Raw genomic sequence first — 19,893 nt, forward strand, 5'->3', positions numbered from 1 at the left:
GATTCTCAGTTTGTGTTTCATCATTTAATTTGATCAAGTGTCAGCAATCCGAAGTGTACAGAGTCTATCTTTCCACACCTCATCTCCCTTCTTATTCCAAGTACACACCTGAGAGAAAATTTCACATGGCAAAAAGAGGTGCGTATAACAGTATCTCCTTCTACACATTTCCACAGCATTCTACGCGTTTCCACGTAAAATCAACAGAAAAAGGTGCAACTGAATCAGGCAAAGCCAAGAAAGTAGATGAGAGAAAGAGAAAGACAGGAACATTGGCTGAGGAGTGCATTCACAAGATGCGGTTCTGTGCCACGCCTTCTCCTTTGGCCTAAGGAGTATTCTGCCCAGGGCATGAAGCGAGACAGCCACGTCAGCACGGGCAGAGCCCACACAGGGCTGAGGCCCCCCGGGGGCAGCAGGCCACACCATGAAGCTGTCAAACCTGAGGCAAGCCTTTCACAGGAGACGAGCCCAGGGAGACGAGCTCATAAAAAGATCCTGCTGCGTCCTACTCTTCATAACAGAGGATTCACTTAGATTAGAAATATGAGCCTCTTGATTTTTAAAAACAGTGAAGTTTTCCAAAATTTCCACATTAAAGTCATTTTTTAAACTTGATATGACCTTAGAAACTGAAAATATTTTTTAAAATTTTTATATAAGTTCTTGGAACATTTGATTTACTCTTAGATTCCACTATTTTTTGTTATTGTTTTGTTATTTTTTGTTTTTGGTCTCAAATGGTTATATGATTGCATTAACTTATAATAAAAATACTGCACACAAATTTCAAATACAAAAACTGTAAAACAAATCTTTGGTATTGCTGAAAGTCAGTCCATACAACAACCAGAAGTACGCAACCCAAAGCCATTTACTAAGATACTTGAAGAGAACGGACAATGAAGAAGATGAAGGGAAGATCTCCAAATTGGAGGAGAAAGATGATACTCTTGAGCTCACATCCTACAGAACAAAATATGCTGCCTGCAAGAGCTAGTAGTAGGAGTCTCTGAGTAAAGTCTGAAAACCTGTCCCAACTTGAGGCTAGATAACTGGTCGATCGAGGGAACTTAGGTAACGTGGCAGTCAGTTTTGGACAGCAGATTTCTGTGTCCAGCTTCCACTCAGTCATCTGAAATCTGCGGGAAGGAAGCACTCTCTGAGCACTCCTGATCAAACGCTCGTCACAGCAGACTGTAATTAGTTATCCAGAGATGTGCACTCTGAACGTGTAGTGCCTAGCCCAGGCATTCGCTATATGAATGTTGAATGAAAGAACAGAGGTTCCTTCCAGGCATGGTGACCCACGCCTGTAATCCTATTCAGGAGGCTGAGGCGAGAGGATTGCAAGTTTGAGGTCAGTCTAGGCCACACAGTGAGACTATGTCTCAAAGTAAACTAAGAATGGCTGGTGATGTAGTTCAGTGGTAGAGTACTTGCCCTAGCACCCACAAAGCCCTGGGTTACCCAGCACTACCACTACCTACCCGCCCACAAAAAGAAAAAGCTTGGCGTGGTTGGGTTTGAGAAGCTGGAACTGCATGACCTTTGTGTGTTAACGGGCCTCGGAGGTGACTCGGGTGTGCGTCAGGCCCTCGCGGCGTGAGTCTGACCGTCTGGAGCGAGGCACCCTTCGGCACTCGGCGATGCTGAGCACGCAGACGCTCAGGTGCATACCCGTAAGTGGCAGAGTAGGAATAGGACAGGCCTAGCGCGGTTAGAGGGAAGCACGGCGCCGGACACGGTGCTTTCCCCAGCTCCGCACTGCACTCCGAAACCAGCGCGTCTCCGCTTGCGATTCGCACCGCACTCTGGGAGTCCCTTCTTCCCGCGGCTGTCCCCGCCTCCCCACCCGGAGCGCCGCGTGCGGCCCGCGGTACCTGGCTGCTCAGCCTGGCCGCCTTCTTGGCCATCTCAATGTCCGGCCGGCCGAGCATGCTCAGGCCGTGGCTGCCTTCCTTGCGGTGCTTGGCTCGGTACTCCACCTGGATCAAAGAAACCCAAGCCGGTGATGCACTCTGGGCAATAGGCACCTCCTCCTCCTGTTGGCGAGACCGCCCGGGACCTGAAGCCCCCGCCCGTACCTCGCTGGCCTGCTTGGCTGCCTGCGTGGCCTTCCTGATGTCCGGCCGGTCGGCCACCGTGGTATAGTGCAGGTTCTCTTTGGCATCTTTTTTGTAAGCGACCTTTACGCGGGGAAGAAAATGCTTACTCTCTTGAGATACACTGTCTTCCCAAGGTCCTCAGTGGGCATCAAACAACCTTTCCACTCAAAGCAAATCCCCGCCCCGCCGCCCCGCAGAGCTGAGGGCCAGCGCGCTTTGGAAGGGGGGCGGGCGCCCGTTTGGGACCCGCTGCACCAACGGGGCTGGGAGCGCCGGGGGGACATACGTCACTCTGCTTCTTGGCCACCTCCATGGCGTGCTTCACCTCCGGAGGCTCCTGCATGATGGAGTAGTTGGACTTCCCTTTCTCCTTGACAAATTTCTTCTTGTAATTTGTCTAAAGAGAGTCAGAAGTATTCACGTGAGTGAAGGAAGCTGGGAGCAGCAGTGACTTACTTGAAGAGCCCTGAGACCGCCAGGAAAGCCCGGGCTCCCCTAGCGTGGCCGCACTGCGGTACTTGGACCTCCGGCCCACGGTTCGCTTCTTCTCCGTGTTTCTGTCCTGAAACACAGTCCCAGGGCCATCCAGCGACCTTTGGAGAACCGAGGACGAGCACATAAACTCTACTCACCATTCTACCTGTTAAAAATTTATGAGGCCATGTGTGACACATAAGGATAACACAGGATTGCCACAATACTGCTAGTAACGTTAGCGTGGGAAAGGATGGCAGGAGCGCAAAAAGGGGACCTCACCCTCTAAAGCCGTGCGGCTCTCCCTGAGGTCACAGCGGTAAGAGAAGCTCGTCAGACACACAGCTTAAATACCCGCGGTTTCTCTTACGTGAGAAGCCCACGGCATAGATGAAGAGCAAAATGAAAGGTAATAGGGAGTGTGGCGACGGAGCTTTCTCAGAGGAGAAGGGCGTCAAGAGATAGAGGGGAAGGGAGGGAAGGGACGAGGAGCACCGGGCCGTGCTCTGTGTGTGCCCTGGCTCCACAGGAGTGTAAACAGAATTGGAATTAAAAAATAAAACAGTACAGAGGTCCAACCACAGGACACCCTTAATGAGCCCCGCCCCCTCCAGTCATCAGCACGACTAACGGCGGCTTGTATTTTTAGATAACGTGACCATGCAGAACCCTCCCCTGGCGTAATTACCGTAACTAGAAAAATAAGCACCGAATATGTTAAGCCAGAGTTTAGGGTTCGCGTGTGAATGTTGAAGGTCAGAGTGAAGCTGTGTAAAGCTATGTAACCAAAGAGCAGTGCCCGGCTCCCCCAGACTCTCAGGTGAAGCCCTGTGCTGCTGCCAGAGCGCTGTGGCTGGCCACTTACATCGCTGACGTGCTTGGTCACTTTCTTGACATGAACCGTATCCCGGGTCTCCGGCAGCGTCGTGTACGAGCCCTGGGCCAGGTGCTTCTTGACGTGGCGCTTGTACTTGTTCTGTGGGAATCCACGGGGAGATTACTACAGTGTCTGCCTGGGGCCTGCACCTAGCCAGGCTGCAAGTATGGTTGCTGGAGGGTTACCTCGGACACCAGGTCGCTGACAGTCTTCGCTAGGAGGACCTGAGGAGTGTCAGGCACGGCGTGGCAGGTTCCTCTTTCCTTGACGTGTTTCTCCTTGTATTTCAGCTGTGTGGGGTGGGAGCACAGTTTTTACTAAGCCCCCAGATCGCTAGATTACAGCTGGCCAAATAGCACTGTTGACAAACTGAGATTATACAACTCATTGAAAGATCCTGATGCTTAGAAATCCCGAGAAATACCCACAAGAGGTTGTTGCTTATCACTTGCGAGGTGAGGTTTTAATAACAATCAAGATGTGTCACCCAGTGGTTCTCTGTATAGATAGACATTCATTCAAAGCATGTTCACATGCGTCACTTGGCCTTCCTGTCAGCCCGGGAGGCGTTACTTTTTCTTTACAGGTGAGAGAACTGCAGCAGGGGAAGCATGTGGTGCCGCAGAAGAGAAGAACATTACACGGAACGCAGCGGGCTCTCGGGTTCCCCGTCTGCGCCCCGTGAGTGCTGGTGGCGCTGCACAGACGGAGGTGCCACCTGGGTTCACAGCCTCTGCGCGGCTGCCGCCGGGCGCGGCCACATGACTGGTGTCCACAGAGAGCAGGGCCACGTTTCAGGACCACACCTCAGCTCCCACAGCTCTGCCCTTCTTTTTCCTCTCCTGGGTGGCCCTGGGACTGTGCCACAGAGGATGGGCCCGAGGCAGTTGCGCCCAGTGGAAGACACCGGATACTCACGTCGCTTTCTATCACGGAGTTCCTGAGGGCCAGCACCATGTCCTTGTCGTCAGTGACGGAGAGCTTGCAGCCCCTGAGGAACTCCCGGTCCAACTTGTATTCAAACTGTGCAGGAAGAGAAGCGACAACAGAGTGGGTCCCAGGCCCAGGAGGAAGCGGGTCATTTGAATGACGTAAGGGAGTCCTCCTGGGGGGATGGTGAGGCCATGTCCTCCCATGAAGGGACAGCTTTGGCTCTCACAGCAGGCTGGGCTCTCTTTTCCCTCCTAGGACCCAGGACCAAGCTTTCCCACCCTGCCCTTCCCCAGGGTGTCACCAGCCGCAGTCACGATGGAGCCCCATGTCTGGGTGCAGCGGCAGGACGGTGGGCTTGGCGGCCAGGCTCGCTCCCCTCTGCCCCCTCTGCCCCCGACCACAGCAGCGCTAGGAGGGGCCGCTGTGTCTGCATCTCCCCTCTTACGTCGCTCTGCTGCAGGGACGCCTTCGCAGCCTGGAGGAAGTCCGGCCGGTCAGGGGTCCACTTCCAGTAGGCTTTGCTGGATTCGTATTGCCTCTTGTAGTCCAGCTGTTTTCAGAATGATAGAAAACGAGTCAGGCGGAATTCACAGACACACAAGGCCATGAGGGACTCTTGCATCTTTAACACCGCACATCGTAATTCTTGCGTAACAGAGGTCGCTAGTTAAAGTCTGTGCCATGTATTCAGATAACCGGCCAGAGGTCGTCTGATGACAGAGAACGCCCACACCCGCATTCCATGGGGTACCCTTCACCACAGCGGCTTTCTCCCACACCCGCACCCCTCCGTGCCCAGCGGTCCAGTCTCAGGACGCCTGCGAGCTGTCCGCCAGCTCCTGCAGGCGCCTCCGTTTGCCGGCCGCCGTCAGTGTGTTCTCTCTGACCAGCGTGAGCGTCAGCTGTACTGCAATGGTTTCACTGTACTGACCACTTACGTATTTTTTAAAAAGTCAGTCAGCTGTCTACATGCATGGAACGGTTTCTGTGGTAGAGGCTTTACGACGCTCCACCCAGAGAGAGCAGGCGGGGCAGGAGCAGCCGAGCAGGAGGAAGGTCTGGGCCCGCCCCCGTGGAGACCCAGCCGCTCAGAGCTTTTCTGCTTCAGAAGGAAGCGGACTCTAGAGTTTAGGCAGCAGGGAGCCCAGGGGGAGGAAGTGACAGATGCTGAGACACTTCCCACAGTGCAGCCTGTGGAATGAAATGTCCTGCTCCACAGCCATCCACCGAAAAGGCCAACGGGGTGTCCCAGCCGGGCCACGAGGGGAGGCCACCTTGCTATTTACTCAGCGTGCACCTTTGTGAGGACCAAAGGCACGGTTTGCTTTCATCTCCTAGGACCTAACCCTTGATGTGGATGCCCTAGAGCTCACCCACCTGAAGAGAAGTGGAAGGAGGCCGCAGGCCCTGCCAGAGCGGATGAAGACCCGCCAGACTTCGCTGTGGTTAAGACTCCAAAACTCACACTGGACTTTAACTGCCCTTCTGATATGAACAGCTGGGAGCTTTAGGAGCGCAGAGAAACTCCTGGGACTTACATTGGTGTTCACTTTGTAGGCATCCTTGGCTGCTTTGATATGAACAGCGTCCGGTTTGATGGTGCAGTTAGATTTATTTCTTTGGTAAACTTCTTTATATTTCAGCTGTGGGAGGAAGCGGAGTGACAATCATCATTTGCCGCAGCAGCTACTAAGCACTTTAAAAACTAAGAAATTAAAACACAATGCTTGCTATAGTAGGATACTGTTGTAAATTCTGCAAAGGAAGAACGTGTCTAAGCAGGACGGGCATTCCTCTCTCAGACCTTAGCAGCAGCTCCCGGGGCACTGTGAGGGTGGCCGTCACCGTGCCGCGGGGTTTGCCTCCGCAGGGCTGTGTGAAAAGTGCGGCCGCACAGCTATCCATGCACAGTTCCCCTTTTCCAAGTTGGAAAAGCACGAGTCTGGAACAGCTCGAAAACTGCTGATAGCAGGGAAGCCACACCCTGCCTGCTCACCAGGGTGAGATTCAGTCCTCCTCTCCTCTGCTCTCACATCTCCTGCTGTGGACACGGCCCGCTGCAATTACTCATCGTCTATTCTCTTACGCGGAACCCACGAGCAAAGGTTTTGCCTCCTTCATCCTCGCACTCCTAGCATCTGCACCTAGAAGCCAGTCTGGCTGAACGAATGAGTGAGGGAGCGGGCGGGTGGCTGCTGTTCGTGCTAGAGTGAGTGCAGCAGGTGCGGCGTGGAGGTCGGGGGCGGGGAGGGGAGGGCGCTTTCCTGTCCTCTGAGGACTTCTATGTCCCCTCACTTTCGCTTCTCTTAAATTTCATGGTCCTGACTTCCAGTTCGGGCTTTCTCATGAATTTTGGGGTAAGGATTCTAGGTTTTAATGTGATTAAAGAGAAGAGAACCTGTGCTAAGTGGGACAAAGTAGGGTATGCTAAACTGATCATAAGAATCAGCAATTTCCTGGGCTATGCTACGGACCTAGTTCTACACATCAGTACCTTTAGGGAGAAGGCCTGGAAATGCATAGCTTTCATCAGCACACCTGGCTACTTTTACAATGAGAAAGTTTGGGAAAATGGACGTAGAAATAATTTTTCCTCTACAATGTTAGAAAATGGACTGTTTCACATAGGGAACCTACATGATAGATGTTTATAACACCTGATAGTCTTGCTTATAGGACCAAAATTTGTTTTAACGTGTTTTACATTCCTCAGATGCCTTATGCATATCTTCTTCATCCAACGAGCTGAATGTGTTCAACTGGTTCTCATGACGACTCCAGGTCAGCAGTGTGGATGCATCTATTCATCCGCCTATCAAGGGCTCCTGAGCACCAGCGGTAGCCAAGGCTCTGGGGTAGGGATGAGCTATTCCACAGTCGCCTGTACTGTTCTTTCTGGTGCCTCAGAGCTCAGGTTACCATAGAATTCTCTGAAACACTAAGTTTTTTTTCTTGTGGGTACTGGGACTCAAACTCAGGGCCTTGAGCTTGCCAAGCAGCTGCTGTGCTGCTGAGCTATCTTCCTGGCCTTAATTTTTTAACTTATTTTTATTTTTTGTTTTTTTTTCCGGTATCGGGAATTGAACTCACGACGTCGCGCTTGCCAGGCAGGCGCTGTGCCGCTGAGCTAAATCCCCAGCCCCTTGGCCCTAATTTTTTAATCAATGAAAAGGATGATAGTTTTCAACCACGGAAGCAAGCCAAGTATCTGGAAATGTGTGAATGCAGTTTCTCCTCAGATTCCGAGTATTAGACTGCAACAGCTAGTTTGTCTCTTTAAGTCAAGATAAATCTGTGGGAGACTGCATGTTTTTGAACGGCCTAAACAGTCTCTCCCACTTCACACACTCTTCTGCAGTGTCACTTTGCCGTTTGTCCGTCCACAGTGCGTGTGGGTCCCTTGACTTCTTTCATAACTCGGATCTGGGAGGTCCCCCAAATGCACACATGTAAAAGGCGTGGTTCCTGGCCCACAGTGCTGTTGGGAAGTGGGGGGCCTTGAAGAGGTGTGGTCTAGTGACCTTGAAGGGGACGGTGGGACCCCGCCCCCTCCTCTCTTTTGCGTCCTGGGCACAAGGTGAGCGGTTTTGTTCTATCGTGCTCTTTAGCTGTGGTGTGGTATCTCACCAGGAGCCCAAGGTAACAGGGCCCCACTGCTCATGGACTAAAATCTCCTAAGCTGTGAGCCAAAATAGACCCTTTCTTTATACAGCTCAACCTCTCTCTGATATTTGTTGTAGTGCTAGAAAGGTAATACACCTGTTGAACCTAAGTGTGTAAAAGTTGGAAAAAATAGTGCTATTCCAGTTCCAGGAGTAGCCCTGAACTGATACGGAAGCCTCTCACTTCTACCTCTTGGAACCCAGCCCTGTCCTGTGAGATGTTCAAGCTCTGTGCTGGGGTCACATGGGAGGGTTTCCCCGTCACAGGAGCCACGCTCCCAGCCCACAGCCCTCATCAACCCCCAGCCGCGTGGTGCGGCACTGTACACATTCCGCTTGACAAGACTGTAGCCATCTTGAGCCATAACGCCCGTGATTATCCCAGAATAACTCTGATCAATTTTTCCTGCAGAGTTTCCAGTACGTAAATAGACAAAACAATTAGGGTGCTATGTGTAGCTTCACAGTCAGACCCTGGTACCACGAATGTACCTGACACTGTGATACTGGCTTAAGAGAAACCAGGTACTTTCTAGCTTGGATGAAGTGCCTTTTGTCCTGACCAATATATATCCCCTTCCTTCTGGCCCAGATTGCAGGGATCCACTTGGTATTGCTGCTTTCTAGGACTGTGCTTCTGTCAGTCCCCCTAATACTCTGTGGAACCCTGGGTCCGTCTGCATCTGTCTTCAGTTTAATAACGCCTCAGTGTGGTTCTCATACACTGGGGCTGGCTGTCGCGAAGCAGCCATCTGGGATGTCCTGGCCCGGCTGAACCACAGGTGACTGCCAATGGCATGGGGAACAGGGCTACTCCGCTTGCCCAGTCAGCTTGCAGAGACACAAGCAAAGCAACACCTATTATGTGAACCACTAGGCTTTTGGGTGGCGGTAACTGCGGACCGGGTGACGGAGCTGGACTTGTTCTAGCAGGTCAGGCGGTGGCACAGAGGAGAAACCAAGGCAGCCCCTGGACTTACATCGCTGACTTCGTCCTTCACCTTGCGGACGTGCAGCAGCATGGGCGTGTCGTGGATGGTGGTGTACCCTCTGGGCTTGGCCTTGTTGTATTCCAGTTTATAAAGGATCTGACGGAGAAGAAAAGCACACACGCTGTATTTCCCGTGTTACAGTGTGAAGATGTAAATGCACAGCTTTTTCAGGAAGGTGAAGGTGAAGAAAGGTGAATTCTATAAACTCATATTCTCGGGCTCTCCGCCAAGACCTTGGTGTTTCTCAACTGGACGGTCCGCCCATTCGGGTGAAGAGTTAGTTGTGTGCCGAGTGGGCATGCGGCCTCCCATGCCCGCCCTCAAGCGGCTGTGATCTCCCAGATGAGGCCCCCTAAAATGGCCCCTCACACTTTCAAATGCTCCCCAAGGCTGAGGACCTGCACAGGGGTTCTCATACTCACGTCGCTGATTTGTTTGTTGACTTTTGTTGTACGCAGGTGTTCCGGAGTGTCCACCACTGAAGTGAATTTGTCCTTTGATTTTTCATAATTTTCCCTGTACTTGATCTGGATTGTAGAAGAGAAGAAGGTGTCAGTTCTCCAAAATCAGATGTAACACCAGCATGGGAGGCGGTGTCATGGTGGCTTTTATTTTAAATCCTAACTGGATATGTTTGGTATAAATTTGTACTTGATAGGGATAGTGTAGTAAACAGAGAATAATAATATTTTTCAATACATTTGATACACATGGAAGCGAACTGAGGCCTGAGAGGTTAGGAGACAGAGCAAGGGCTCATGGAAGGGACCCTCCCGGCAGGGCCAAAGCCTTATTCTCTGGACCGTGTTAAGTGCTGTTTCACTTATAACACGTAAGTGGTCTTAAAATGTTTTTCAGTATCAAAGATAAAATACAGGTGCAAAATAAAAGGTGAGTATGGTCAATATTGTTTGAGAAGTATTTACCATTAAAAAATACATTTGTTTTTGTAATTCCCAAATCACCATTTTTACATGCACATAAGCTGTGTGAAGCAAGACATACAGATAGCCCAGCAAAAGTTCATGCGCAAGTGTTTAGTGATCATATGAAGGCCAAGGAAAAGGTTCAGGCAAACAGAATGTTTACGAAGAGCTCACCCTCATTCTATGCATTGGTCTGATGGAAAACCAAAATGGTAAAACAAGCGCCTAATACAAAAGACTGATTAAAAACTTTTTCAGGGGCCAGGCATGGTGGCACATGTGTGTAATCCTGGAGGCTGAGGCAGGAGGATCCTCCCAAGCTCAAGACCAGCCTAGGCTACATGGTGAGGTTAAGACCAGCCTAAACTACATGGCAAGATCCTGTCTCAAAAAAAAAAAACAAACCCACTTTTTGTTTGGGAAGATGTCATTTTATTAAAATTGTGTCTGATAATTAATAATTAGCCCCGTTGTCACTGCTATGTGCCTGTCAGCCTCTGATGGAAATATAGTAGTGTGCATTTCAGTTGGCCTCGGGGAAGACGGTGTTACCAGTGGCATGGTTAACAGGTGTGTGGGAAAACGGATATTCTTGAAGTCACCTAGCAGTCCAGTATCAGCCTCAGAAGGCACCGTGAATATGTGCAATATTCAAAAAGCCATACGGCTGCCCTCGCTTCTCCCAAATGGTACATTTGCAGTGGTGACTGGACAACGGGAAAATTAGGTGAAAACATTATTCCGACTTTTAAGTGCTATTGGATCTACTAAGAAGCCTCAGTCTCTAAGGAATCTATTTCTTTGAGGCAAATAATGAGAAATGTAAACTGATGTTATAGCAGCTTGGAAGTAACCTTTGGAGCGTCCCAGCCGATCTTGCTAGGCGCTCCCACAGGGTCAGCTGTATAAATGGTGGTTGCAGGTCTCAGACCTCAGTAATGAGCAGTGGATGTTTACGCAGCTCTGTCATGTGAATCTGGCGTGGGCAGGAGCAGGGCGGGGGCCAGTGGAAGCATGGAGGGGACGCACCCGAGGGCTAAGTGGCCTTCTTCACACCGTTCCAGACATACCTGGCTCCACATGTATGTGTTGTAGAGAGCCATCAGCATGTCTGGACGCAGAATTTCATTACATCCTTGTTTCAGAAGCATCTTGGCACTAGATTTATACTTTCTCTGTTCATGCAAAGAGCAGTGAAGCACAAAAGAGACTCATGAAGACAAGGGAACATGGCCCTCCACCCCAGTCACCTCTGCGCGAGGAGACGCAGCAGCCGCGCGTGGTGCGCTCACAGGGCTACGTGGATGAAGACAGCGAGCGCGTGAAACGCCAGGCACGGTGACTGCATGTCTGCAGCTGCCTGTCAGCGGTCCTCGCCAAGGGACAGATATAGCTTGTCTCGCATAAGTAACAAGCGGGCTTGCCGTACAGAGAAGGCATTATTGGAACAGAGAATTATAGTGGGGAGTTCTATCTTTTTCTCCTTCCATTGTTTTTTTTTTTTTTTTTTAACTCAATGACAGTTTATCATTGCAGTTTACAAACAAGTTCTTTTTTTTTGAAACAGACAAGTTCTGTAAGTTCTGCGAGGACCCGGCTTTTCTTTCATCTTCACCACTGCACAAGTGAGGACACAGCGCGGACTGGCTCACTCAAACAGCTCACGGCTCTTTGGGTGGCTGGACAGACACTCTGAGACAGCACGGTCCAATATCATAGGCAGAACCTATGACATCCTTGCAGCAGACGGGACGACACCTCATGGAAACCGGAGCACAGTCCTGCGTGGGCCGGCCGGCCGGCCCCATCACAGTACCTGGCTGAGCTGGTCGCCTGCCGTCTTAGCCAGCAGATGTCTAGGCTCATCCACTACCAGCTGGTATTTATCTTTCCGCTGCTCATAATCAGCTCTGTACTTTTTCTGCTCAAACATCACAGCAAATTATAGCAAGAGTAAAACTTCAGGACTACACAGAAATGTCTCAGGTTAAATATTCCAGAAAGCCAGAGATATGTCATTTCTAAAAGTAGGTTCCCTTTAAAGCAGGAAAGTAAAAGCAGGGAGGCAAAGACAGTCTAGTGAAGGAAGCTCACTCGCAGAGGGCTGGAGCCTGGGGCAGATCGATTTATGCAGCTGAGGCGGAGTGCCCCCTGCCTGCGCATTCACTGTCTTCTCGTGATGCCATTAGCGACCTTAGGTTTCACGGCACCTTACATGGTATTTAAAGTAAGGTACTAATAAGCTACGGGCTACCCTCTAGGGATGTGAGAATACCAGTGCCAGAACTTCTGCTAAAACCCTCATGGAAAAACTGGTAGTCTCCTAACATATCCGGACACTAGTTAAATTATTTAATGAAAAAAAGACCTGGAAATCCTTTGCTAAATAAAAAAACAGAAACAAAATATATCAAGACTGCCTTCCCAGGAAGCTATCATCAGCAATTCTTTTGAAGCGTCCAGCTTGGAAATCTACCGGAGATGAACTAAGTCAAGATTTAAAATAAAATAGAAAGAAACAATAAAATGTCATACACTTAAATATACATGTATATCATCGGCTACATTATCAATGTGAGATATATTTTACTAATTTTCGAACATTATTTTTAAACTCAGAATTCCATGTAAGTGCAAAAAGAGGAAGTTAAATATAATTTTATGAAAAACCATCTAAATATTATGAAACCACGAGTAAATTCCTATCTTGCTTATTTCATCGATCCTGAATTAAGTTATTGCGAGGATGGTTACAGGGACACTGGGCAGAACACGAAGGAAAAACTTGGAGTGGATGGACGCCTGCAAGCGCTGACACGTGGGGCGTTACCATGGCAACATGTCTGAACGCGAGAGTTACAGCGCTGCCCCTCGCGTGGCTCTCCTGACCACTGTCGCCCTGGGACTTTGAATTAACCTGGAACTCTGGGTCTTTGCTGCTTCCTTCATGGTTTTTGACAGACACTCTCATTGGTGACATTATACGTCTTTCCAGATATCTACTTTAAAAGAACACTGGATTTTAATCAAATAACTGTAAACTTCCTAAAGGAGTTGAGTACGCCTAGTTGAATTTGTTCATACATACCTCGTTCATCAACTGAGTTGCATACTTGAAGTGTCTATTGATTGGACAGTCAGCAACATACTTGAAGTTTGACTTCGTCCTTTCAAATACCTCTTTATATTTATACTAGACAAAAAGAACATGATTACTTAATAGCATATCATACTTTAAGAATGAGACACGCTACTTATATGACTATGGTAATTAATCCATAGATTCACTTGTTTGTTAATACCGCCAAGTACAGTCATCTACTAAACTTTTACTCCATCTTCCAAAGCAGTGAAGGGGAGACCTGGCTGGATGTCTTGCCAGCTTTTTATTTATTTATTTATTTATTTATTTATTATCTCTGAGACAGGATTCAGAGAACTATGCAGTTCAGGCTGGCCTTGAACTCATTTTGCAGCCTAGGCTGGCCTCAAACTCACAGCAATCTTCCTGCCTCAGTCTCCCAAGTGCTGGGGTTACAGGTGTGTGCCACCATACCTGGCCCTGGCTGGATGTCTTGAAAAAAGAGTCCAAAAATACATTGTAAAGAACACTTTCATTGAATGGATATTAAATAGATCTGTTTCCCATGTGCAGCTAAAATCTAAATCAAATTCTTTTTTGTTTCTATGTTATTTTTTTACTTGGAAGGTATTTTCATGTGTTTGTTTCTATTTTTTTTTTGATACTGGGAATCAAAGTCAGGACCTAGGGCTTGCCAGACAGGCGCTGTGCTGCTGAGCTACATCCCCAGCCTGTACTTTCATGTTTTTAATTCCTTAATTTAAGTATAGTTTTCTAATGACTAATTAGATAATCATATTCTTACAGAGTTTGACCCATTTAGCTGACACCTGTTTTGAAAGAACCCCATGAGTTAAGAATGAATTTTCACAACTTTAAAGAGTTGTGAAAAACAAAGACGAATATATGCTAGAATGAACATGGCCCAGAAAATCTGAAATATCTACTAGCTGTCACTCACTGAAACAGTTTTGTGACTCCTATTTCAGAACTCAAGGAAGAAAATTCAGCTGTTATAATTTGTAAATGGGAAAATGTGGCCATAAGAACTTGATTTTTCTCAGGTTGTACAACTGTGGATTATAGCAACCCTGCTTTATGTTTGCCGCCATATATATCAGCTCCGTTAGGGTAAGTCACCCAGAGACGTACTGATATGGAGGGGATTCTGCAGAAGCCATGAGCAGCTGTACCAAGACGACTTGTCATCAGTCAAGCAAATTGAAATAAACTGTTGTCAGTGAGGTTAATACTAAAGAAATTCCTAGGACAGTGAACAGTTCAGCATGTATTCCAGTCACAGGGTCTAGAAGTGCAGGCGGGGATGGAAATACGAAAGGCTGTGTTATGGTTTGTATCTAGGTGCCCCCAAGCCTCATGCGCTCATGGGTGGGGCTTTTCGGAGGTGGCTGCTCTAGTGTGTGAGAATGAGGATTAAGCGTGTATGAACGTGGATCGAGGGTGTGATAACTAAATCAGCCCACTGACTGGATCAGCACGGTGCTGGGTGTGGAGAATGGGAAGGCCCACCGTGGGTGTGGGTGGCATCACCCAAAAGGCCGGTAGCTTGGATGGGATAACAGGGAAAGGGAGGCCCGCTGGTGCTGCCTCCCGCCGGCTCCGCCATGGACTGTTCCTCCTCTGTGATGCCCCTGTGCCCTGGCATCCTGCTTTGGAGTCAGCCAATTAGGGCCTGACACCTCTACAAACTGAGCTGAAATAAATCTTTCCTCTAATTTGTGGGTGTCAGGTGTTTTGTCTCAGCGAAGTAACAAAGACAGGCTATTCGGTCAGCGCTACGCGCTCTGTGAGTGCAAGCAGATGCTCAGTGATTGTAGGTATTCTTGAGAAGAGGTACCTTGCTGTAGAGAGTCTTGTTCTGTTCAGCCAGTGTGAAATCAGGGGTATCGTAGGCATAACAGCCAATGCCTTTAAGCCAGCTCAAGTCTTCTTTATATTTTATCTGGAAAAAGAAGAACATCATCAAAGTATTTTAAGAACATATCCAAATAGCTTTAGGTTAGGATCTATGAGTCCTAAAATACAGAGAATAATGAATTATTAAAATGGCTATTTAACATGCTTCTAGTAATATTGATATCTGCTTATTTTATGGTACATTGTTTATAGTATGTAGAAATTTTCATTTGTACTACTGTTTAAAGCAATTCAGATTTTACAGGTATACTCTTCTAGAGAGTGCATCATTAGCTTGGAAGCTATATTTTCATAGGGAGAGGTGAAATTTCTTTCCAGATGAGCACTGTTACATGTCTTAGTAGTGCTATACAATTATCTCTCCAGTGGATCCATAAAGCCTCTTTGTTTCATAGATGGAGTACAGCATTTCCAGTCATGTAAAATCACACATTTAGAAGAAAAATTAAGTTTATAAATTTGAGTATATTTTTCCTTCTTTCAAATTGAAGTTTACTCATTTAGCAATCGAACTTTGTAATTTAAACATCCATACATGAAATCTAGAATCTGGGCAAATGCTTCATGGGGTTTTGTGCAGTGGTTGGTTTCATAATTCATAGGAGAATATGCAGTTCTATGCGAGAATAGAAGAGGTGAGCTCTTACATCACTGACTGCATCTGTGACTGCCCGGTGGTGGAAATGTTCTGGGCGATCAGGAATGGACCTCCAGATGCCCAGCTGGCTCATGTACTTCTCCTTGTATTTCACCTGTCATAAAAAATACAAAGACAGTCATAAAGTCTCACCAAAGTTAATGTAAAAACATCTACTTGCCTCTGGGGCTTTAGAAAATGGAGGCCACTTTTTAAAATTTTCTTTTTAAAAATGATGGGCCAGGAGTGATGGTACATGTCTATAATCCCAGCACCCTGGAAGACTGAGGCAGGAAGATCTCCAGTTTGAGCCCAGCCTAAGGGATCTGACACTCAATGAGATGCTGTCTGGGGAGGGGGCTGGATATGCAGCTTGGTAGAAAGACACTGGATCCAATGTCAAGGATCCCTCCCATCCAACTCCGCAAACAAGGTGGTTACAGAGCCCGACACAAGTAGGAATCTCTAGAAACATGCCTTGCTGATATCATCGGTGACTTTACGATGATAAACAATATCCAAAGCATCCTTCACAGTGTGGTATCGCCCTTTGGTCTTTTGGAATGTTTCTTTGTAGCGTAGCTGGAAAGAAAAAAAGCACATGGATTATGAAAAATACCAAATTAAGTAATTGAGCTCTTTTAAGCTTAAACCCATTTTTAAAAAGTTTTTTTCCATGATTAGATTTAGGAAAAAAATTTAAAAGATAATTTCAGATCCTACAGAGAAAAAGGACACCAAGCACAACTAATGCAACCTAAGCAAAGCATGGGTTAATATAGGAGTAATGTACCAGTCTTGCTCTATTGGTTGTGACAAACGTATGATGTTAATAGAAGTGGTTAGTACTCATAAATGAAATAAATTGGGCCCACATGTGTAAACACCATATTGTCTCCCTGGTGTAAGAACATGAAAGAGTAAATAAAACCCAAAATGTACAATAGATAATAAGAAAGGGAAAGAAATTGCTCAAAGGAAGGAACAACTGGGATGAGGGAAAGAAGAAAAAGAAAGTACTAAGGCATTTTACATATTATGGATTGGTGGCATAACTGCACTGTTGGTGTCTGATGGTTTGTTGAGGGGAACAGTTAATGTTTAAAATGTGGGTTTTTTTTTTAATATTTTGACTAATTTTGCATGTTTGTATCTGGTAATCTGAGCAATTTATGTGACGACAACAATTTGCAGTGTAATAGCCATTGGTGAATTCCTACAATCCTGCCTAGTGACACTAGGTATTGTCTCTAATGTTCTTTTAAATTATTATTTTCTTATTCCCTTTAATGATTTGATCAGTCTTCTGTTCTTACATCTGGTAATCTGAGCAACTTTGTTGAAGATAACAATGTGTAACGTAACAACCACTGTTAATCTCTACCATTTGGTTTGAAACCCTGTTTCATTTTTAATGTTCTTGCTTTGTGTTGTCTGTATTTTGCTATTGTTCTTTTTTTGTACTATTTTCTTTAAAATTAAAAAAGTAATAATGTAAGTGGTTAACAACAAGAAAAACTAGGTATGGGGATTATAGACATTTCCTGTACTATCTTTGCCACTTTTTTGTTAATCTAAGACTACTTAAGTTTATGGAAATGTAAAACAAATCCATCATTTGGTAGGAGAAGAAGAAAAACAAACAGCCTTGTTGATCCCAGGACACATTAATGTACAAGGGGAGGGGAGAGATTTACGTCCTAATTCCTAATGTCAAGACAACTTCTCCACTAGGCCATCCTGAGATCTTATTATAATCCTTATCTCTGTGATATTTCAAGAGGAAAAAAAGCTTTGATCCTGAGTCTAACCTAAGGGTAATAGAGACGGTTCATCTCATCTACACAAGATAGGTGCTTTTTTCAGCACTCTTTCAAGATTTTTTTCTTTTGGGTAGCTGAAAAACACATAATGAAAACTATCTTTTCTAAAAAAGTGCTGTTTTTCAGATGCCTGATTGCATAATATCATGACAATGATGGTTACATATTGAATTTAACACCAGACACCAGCCTTGTAACCTGACTACTTGAAGACTGGGATTCTCAGAATTGGTGCTGAGGAAGCCCAAGGACAAAGCTGTCCAGTGGGGTACAACAAGCCCCTAAGATGAACTTCACTGTGTGACCTCCCTGTGCAATGTGGTGAAGTTTGGCACAAATTAATATTCAACAGAATCTTGAATGATTAAGAGGAGGGAGGTGAGCAAAAGACTAAAATGTCCTGAGGGACAGATTTTGAGAATATATGATTTTCTAAGCTTATACCTTAAGCACTGCCTGGCATTGCATCTTTCCAACTAGAAGACTTCCCACAGCACCAAATAAAAACTGATACAGATCAGTGCCATCACCTTAGGGTGCCTTCAGATCCCAGGGCTATATTGTAAACTTGAGGTTCGTGGGGCTGGCTGGAGCCTGGGGCTGGGGTTAAGACCCAGCATATCCAGTCCAGTGGGGTTTCTGGTTCTGGCAGTGATTACAGTGAATTATGTGGTTGAGCCCTGAGACACAAAACTAGTAGAGGTGGCTATCTACTACAGGCTGACTGATTTCATATTTTCATTAACAGATAGTCTCATTATGCTTAAAAAGATGCACTTGATCACACAATACAAGATACGGAAGTCTGTCCCTTCTAATTCTAACTACTACTACGTCACAGGTCATTCAAAGGAACCATTTCATGAGTGTCAATTAAGAACAGGATAGAGTGTTAGGAATATTATATGCATTTTCTTGTGCAGTCTTATTGATTGATTGATTGATTAATTTCTGAGACAGGGTCTTGCTATATGTAGTACAGGCTGGCCTTAAATTCATTATGTAGCCCAGGCTGGCCTCAAACTTGCAGTGATCCTCCTGCCTCAGCCTCCTGAGTGCTGGGATTACAGACATGCACCACCATGCCCAGCTTGTGCAGTCCTGTTTAATTGCCACAGATTTCATCCTCGCTTGACATAGAAGAAGAGAAAAATTAGGCAAATATGTGGAGTTATACAGCAAACAAATGACAGCATCATGATTTGAACGTACGTTCATCTGACTCCAAGACCATGACTTCAAGGATAAGTGAATTGCCAAGTATCCCTAGGAAAAACTAGCACGAAAATGAAAGAGAGGGTAGTATTTTTGCCCAGGAGAGAGCTGAGAGACACAGGATTCCAGCACCTCTCAATACTGTTCTCGGCTACTTTGCTTGACTGCTTAAATTAGTTGGTGTTTTCCCCCCGACCAGTGCTGTGGGCCGTGACTCTGAAGGGTGGGTGTGGCCGAGCAGCTTATGTTTCTCGAGTACTCCAGCCCCGGCTCTCTCACAACAACAGCGCAGAAGGGAGGGCTGCTTACGTCGCTGGCGTTCCAGTAGGCCCTCTTGGCGCGGATGAGGATCGGTGTGTCTGGAACCGGGGTGTACTTGTCCTTCATCTTTTCATACTGAATCTTGTACTTATTCTAAGGAGAGAAGGTAGGAAAGAGACAAACTTAAGTCAAGTTTTGCTCCTCCTCCCCCTGCAACCGAGTCACGGCTCTGTGCATCACGCAGTGCGCACACTCCTTCAGGGAAGAGCCTTCCCTTCCCTTCGGGGCGGGCTGAGTACTATCCAGTCATGAGCTCCGGTCACAGGCCGCAGTGAAGGTTCTAACGAAGTTTCTCTTTGACCCAGTGCCTCAGGGTCCAGTCCCCGCCTCACCTCGCTGACCATGTCCTTCACGTCTTTGGCATGTTTTAGAGCTGTCGTCTGGTTCCCGGCATGATGGTGGGGCCTCTCTTTGGTGGCAAGTTCGACATACAGGTACTGAATAATAAGAGAACGGGGCGGAATGTCACAGAGAAGGAATGTCTAGTATTTAGGCCTCTTCATCCTTCTAGTCTTTAAATGGGGGGGTAGTGTTTGCTTACTGTTCCGTTTGCTTTCTGTTATATGCGTTTCTATTACTTTGTTTCTGTACCTACACTGGAAGACACACAGACATGTTCCAGTAACCTAGCATTCTCATGGCCCAGTGTAAAGCCACATGATCAAAAATGCCAGTGGAAGAGTGAGAGGATTGTGGTAGATTCTTCCTCCTATTTCTCCTTTGCTTTGCCTGAATGTACAAAGTATGGTTTCATTGGTCTGCGGATAACAGATATATCATAAGAATGATCAAACAATCCTTTTCACTACTTGGAATCCAAAGAGCACTCATCTAACGACAAAGTTGTACAGCATTTAGAAAAATCCTGCAGCTTTCCGTTGAGTGTGTAGAATAGAACTATAATT

The 19,893-nt window shown here is 46.8% G+C and overlaps 1 protein-coding gene across 1 annotated transcript in view; it reads right to left on the bottom strand.

Moving 5' to 3' along the window:
- Neb (nebulin) overlaps positions 1 to 19,893 on the bottom strand; it is a 199,256-nt gene that overhangs the window by 32,721 nt on the left and 146,642 nt on the right. The window contains exons 117-133 of the mRNA XM_013517490.1: positions 19,321 to 19,425; positions 18,977 to 19,081; positions 16,107 to 16,211; positions 15,640 to 15,744; positions 14,913 to 15,017; positions 13,061 to 13,165; positions 11,789 to 11,893; positions 9,469 to 9,573; positions 9,035 to 9,142; positions 5,931 to 6,035; positions 4,838 to 4,942; positions 4,378 to 4,482; positions 3,645 to 3,749; positions 3,448 to 3,558; positions 2,395 to 2,505; positions 2,088 to 2,189; positions 1,884 to 1,988 (exon numbers count right to left, since the gene is read on the bottom strand). Of these exons, the coding sequence (XP_013372944.1) occupies positions 1,884 to 1,988; positions 2,088 to 2,189; positions 2,395 to 2,505; positions 3,448 to 3,558; positions 3,645 to 3,749; positions 4,378 to 4,482; positions 4,838 to 4,942; positions 5,931 to 6,035; positions 9,035 to 9,142; positions 9,469 to 9,573; positions 11,789 to 11,893; positions 13,061 to 13,165; positions 14,913 to 15,017; positions 15,640 to 15,744; positions 16,107 to 16,211; positions 18,977 to 19,081; positions 19,321 to 19,425 (1,797 nt within the window). The remainder of the gene's footprint in view (positions 1 to 1,883; positions 1,989 to 2,087; positions 2,190 to 2,394; positions 2,506 to 3,447; positions 3,559 to 3,644; positions 3,750 to 4,377; positions 4,483 to 4,837; positions 4,943 to 5,930; positions 6,036 to 9,034; positions 9,143 to 9,468; positions 9,574 to 11,788; positions 11,894 to 13,060; positions 13,166 to 14,912; positions 15,018 to 15,639; positions 15,745 to 16,106; positions 16,212 to 18,976; positions 19,082 to 19,320; positions 19,426 to 19,893) is intronic.

The sequence above is a fragment of the Chinchilla lanigera genome, unplaced genomic scaffold (assembly GCF_000276665.1).
Source record: "Chinchilla lanigera isolate Chin_1 unplaced genomic scaffold, ChiLan1.0 scaffold00039, whole genome shotgun sequence".
Classification (NCBI taxonomy): domain Eukaryota; kingdom Metazoa; phylum Chordata; class Mammalia; order Rodentia; family Chinchillidae; genus Chinchilla; species Chinchilla lanigera.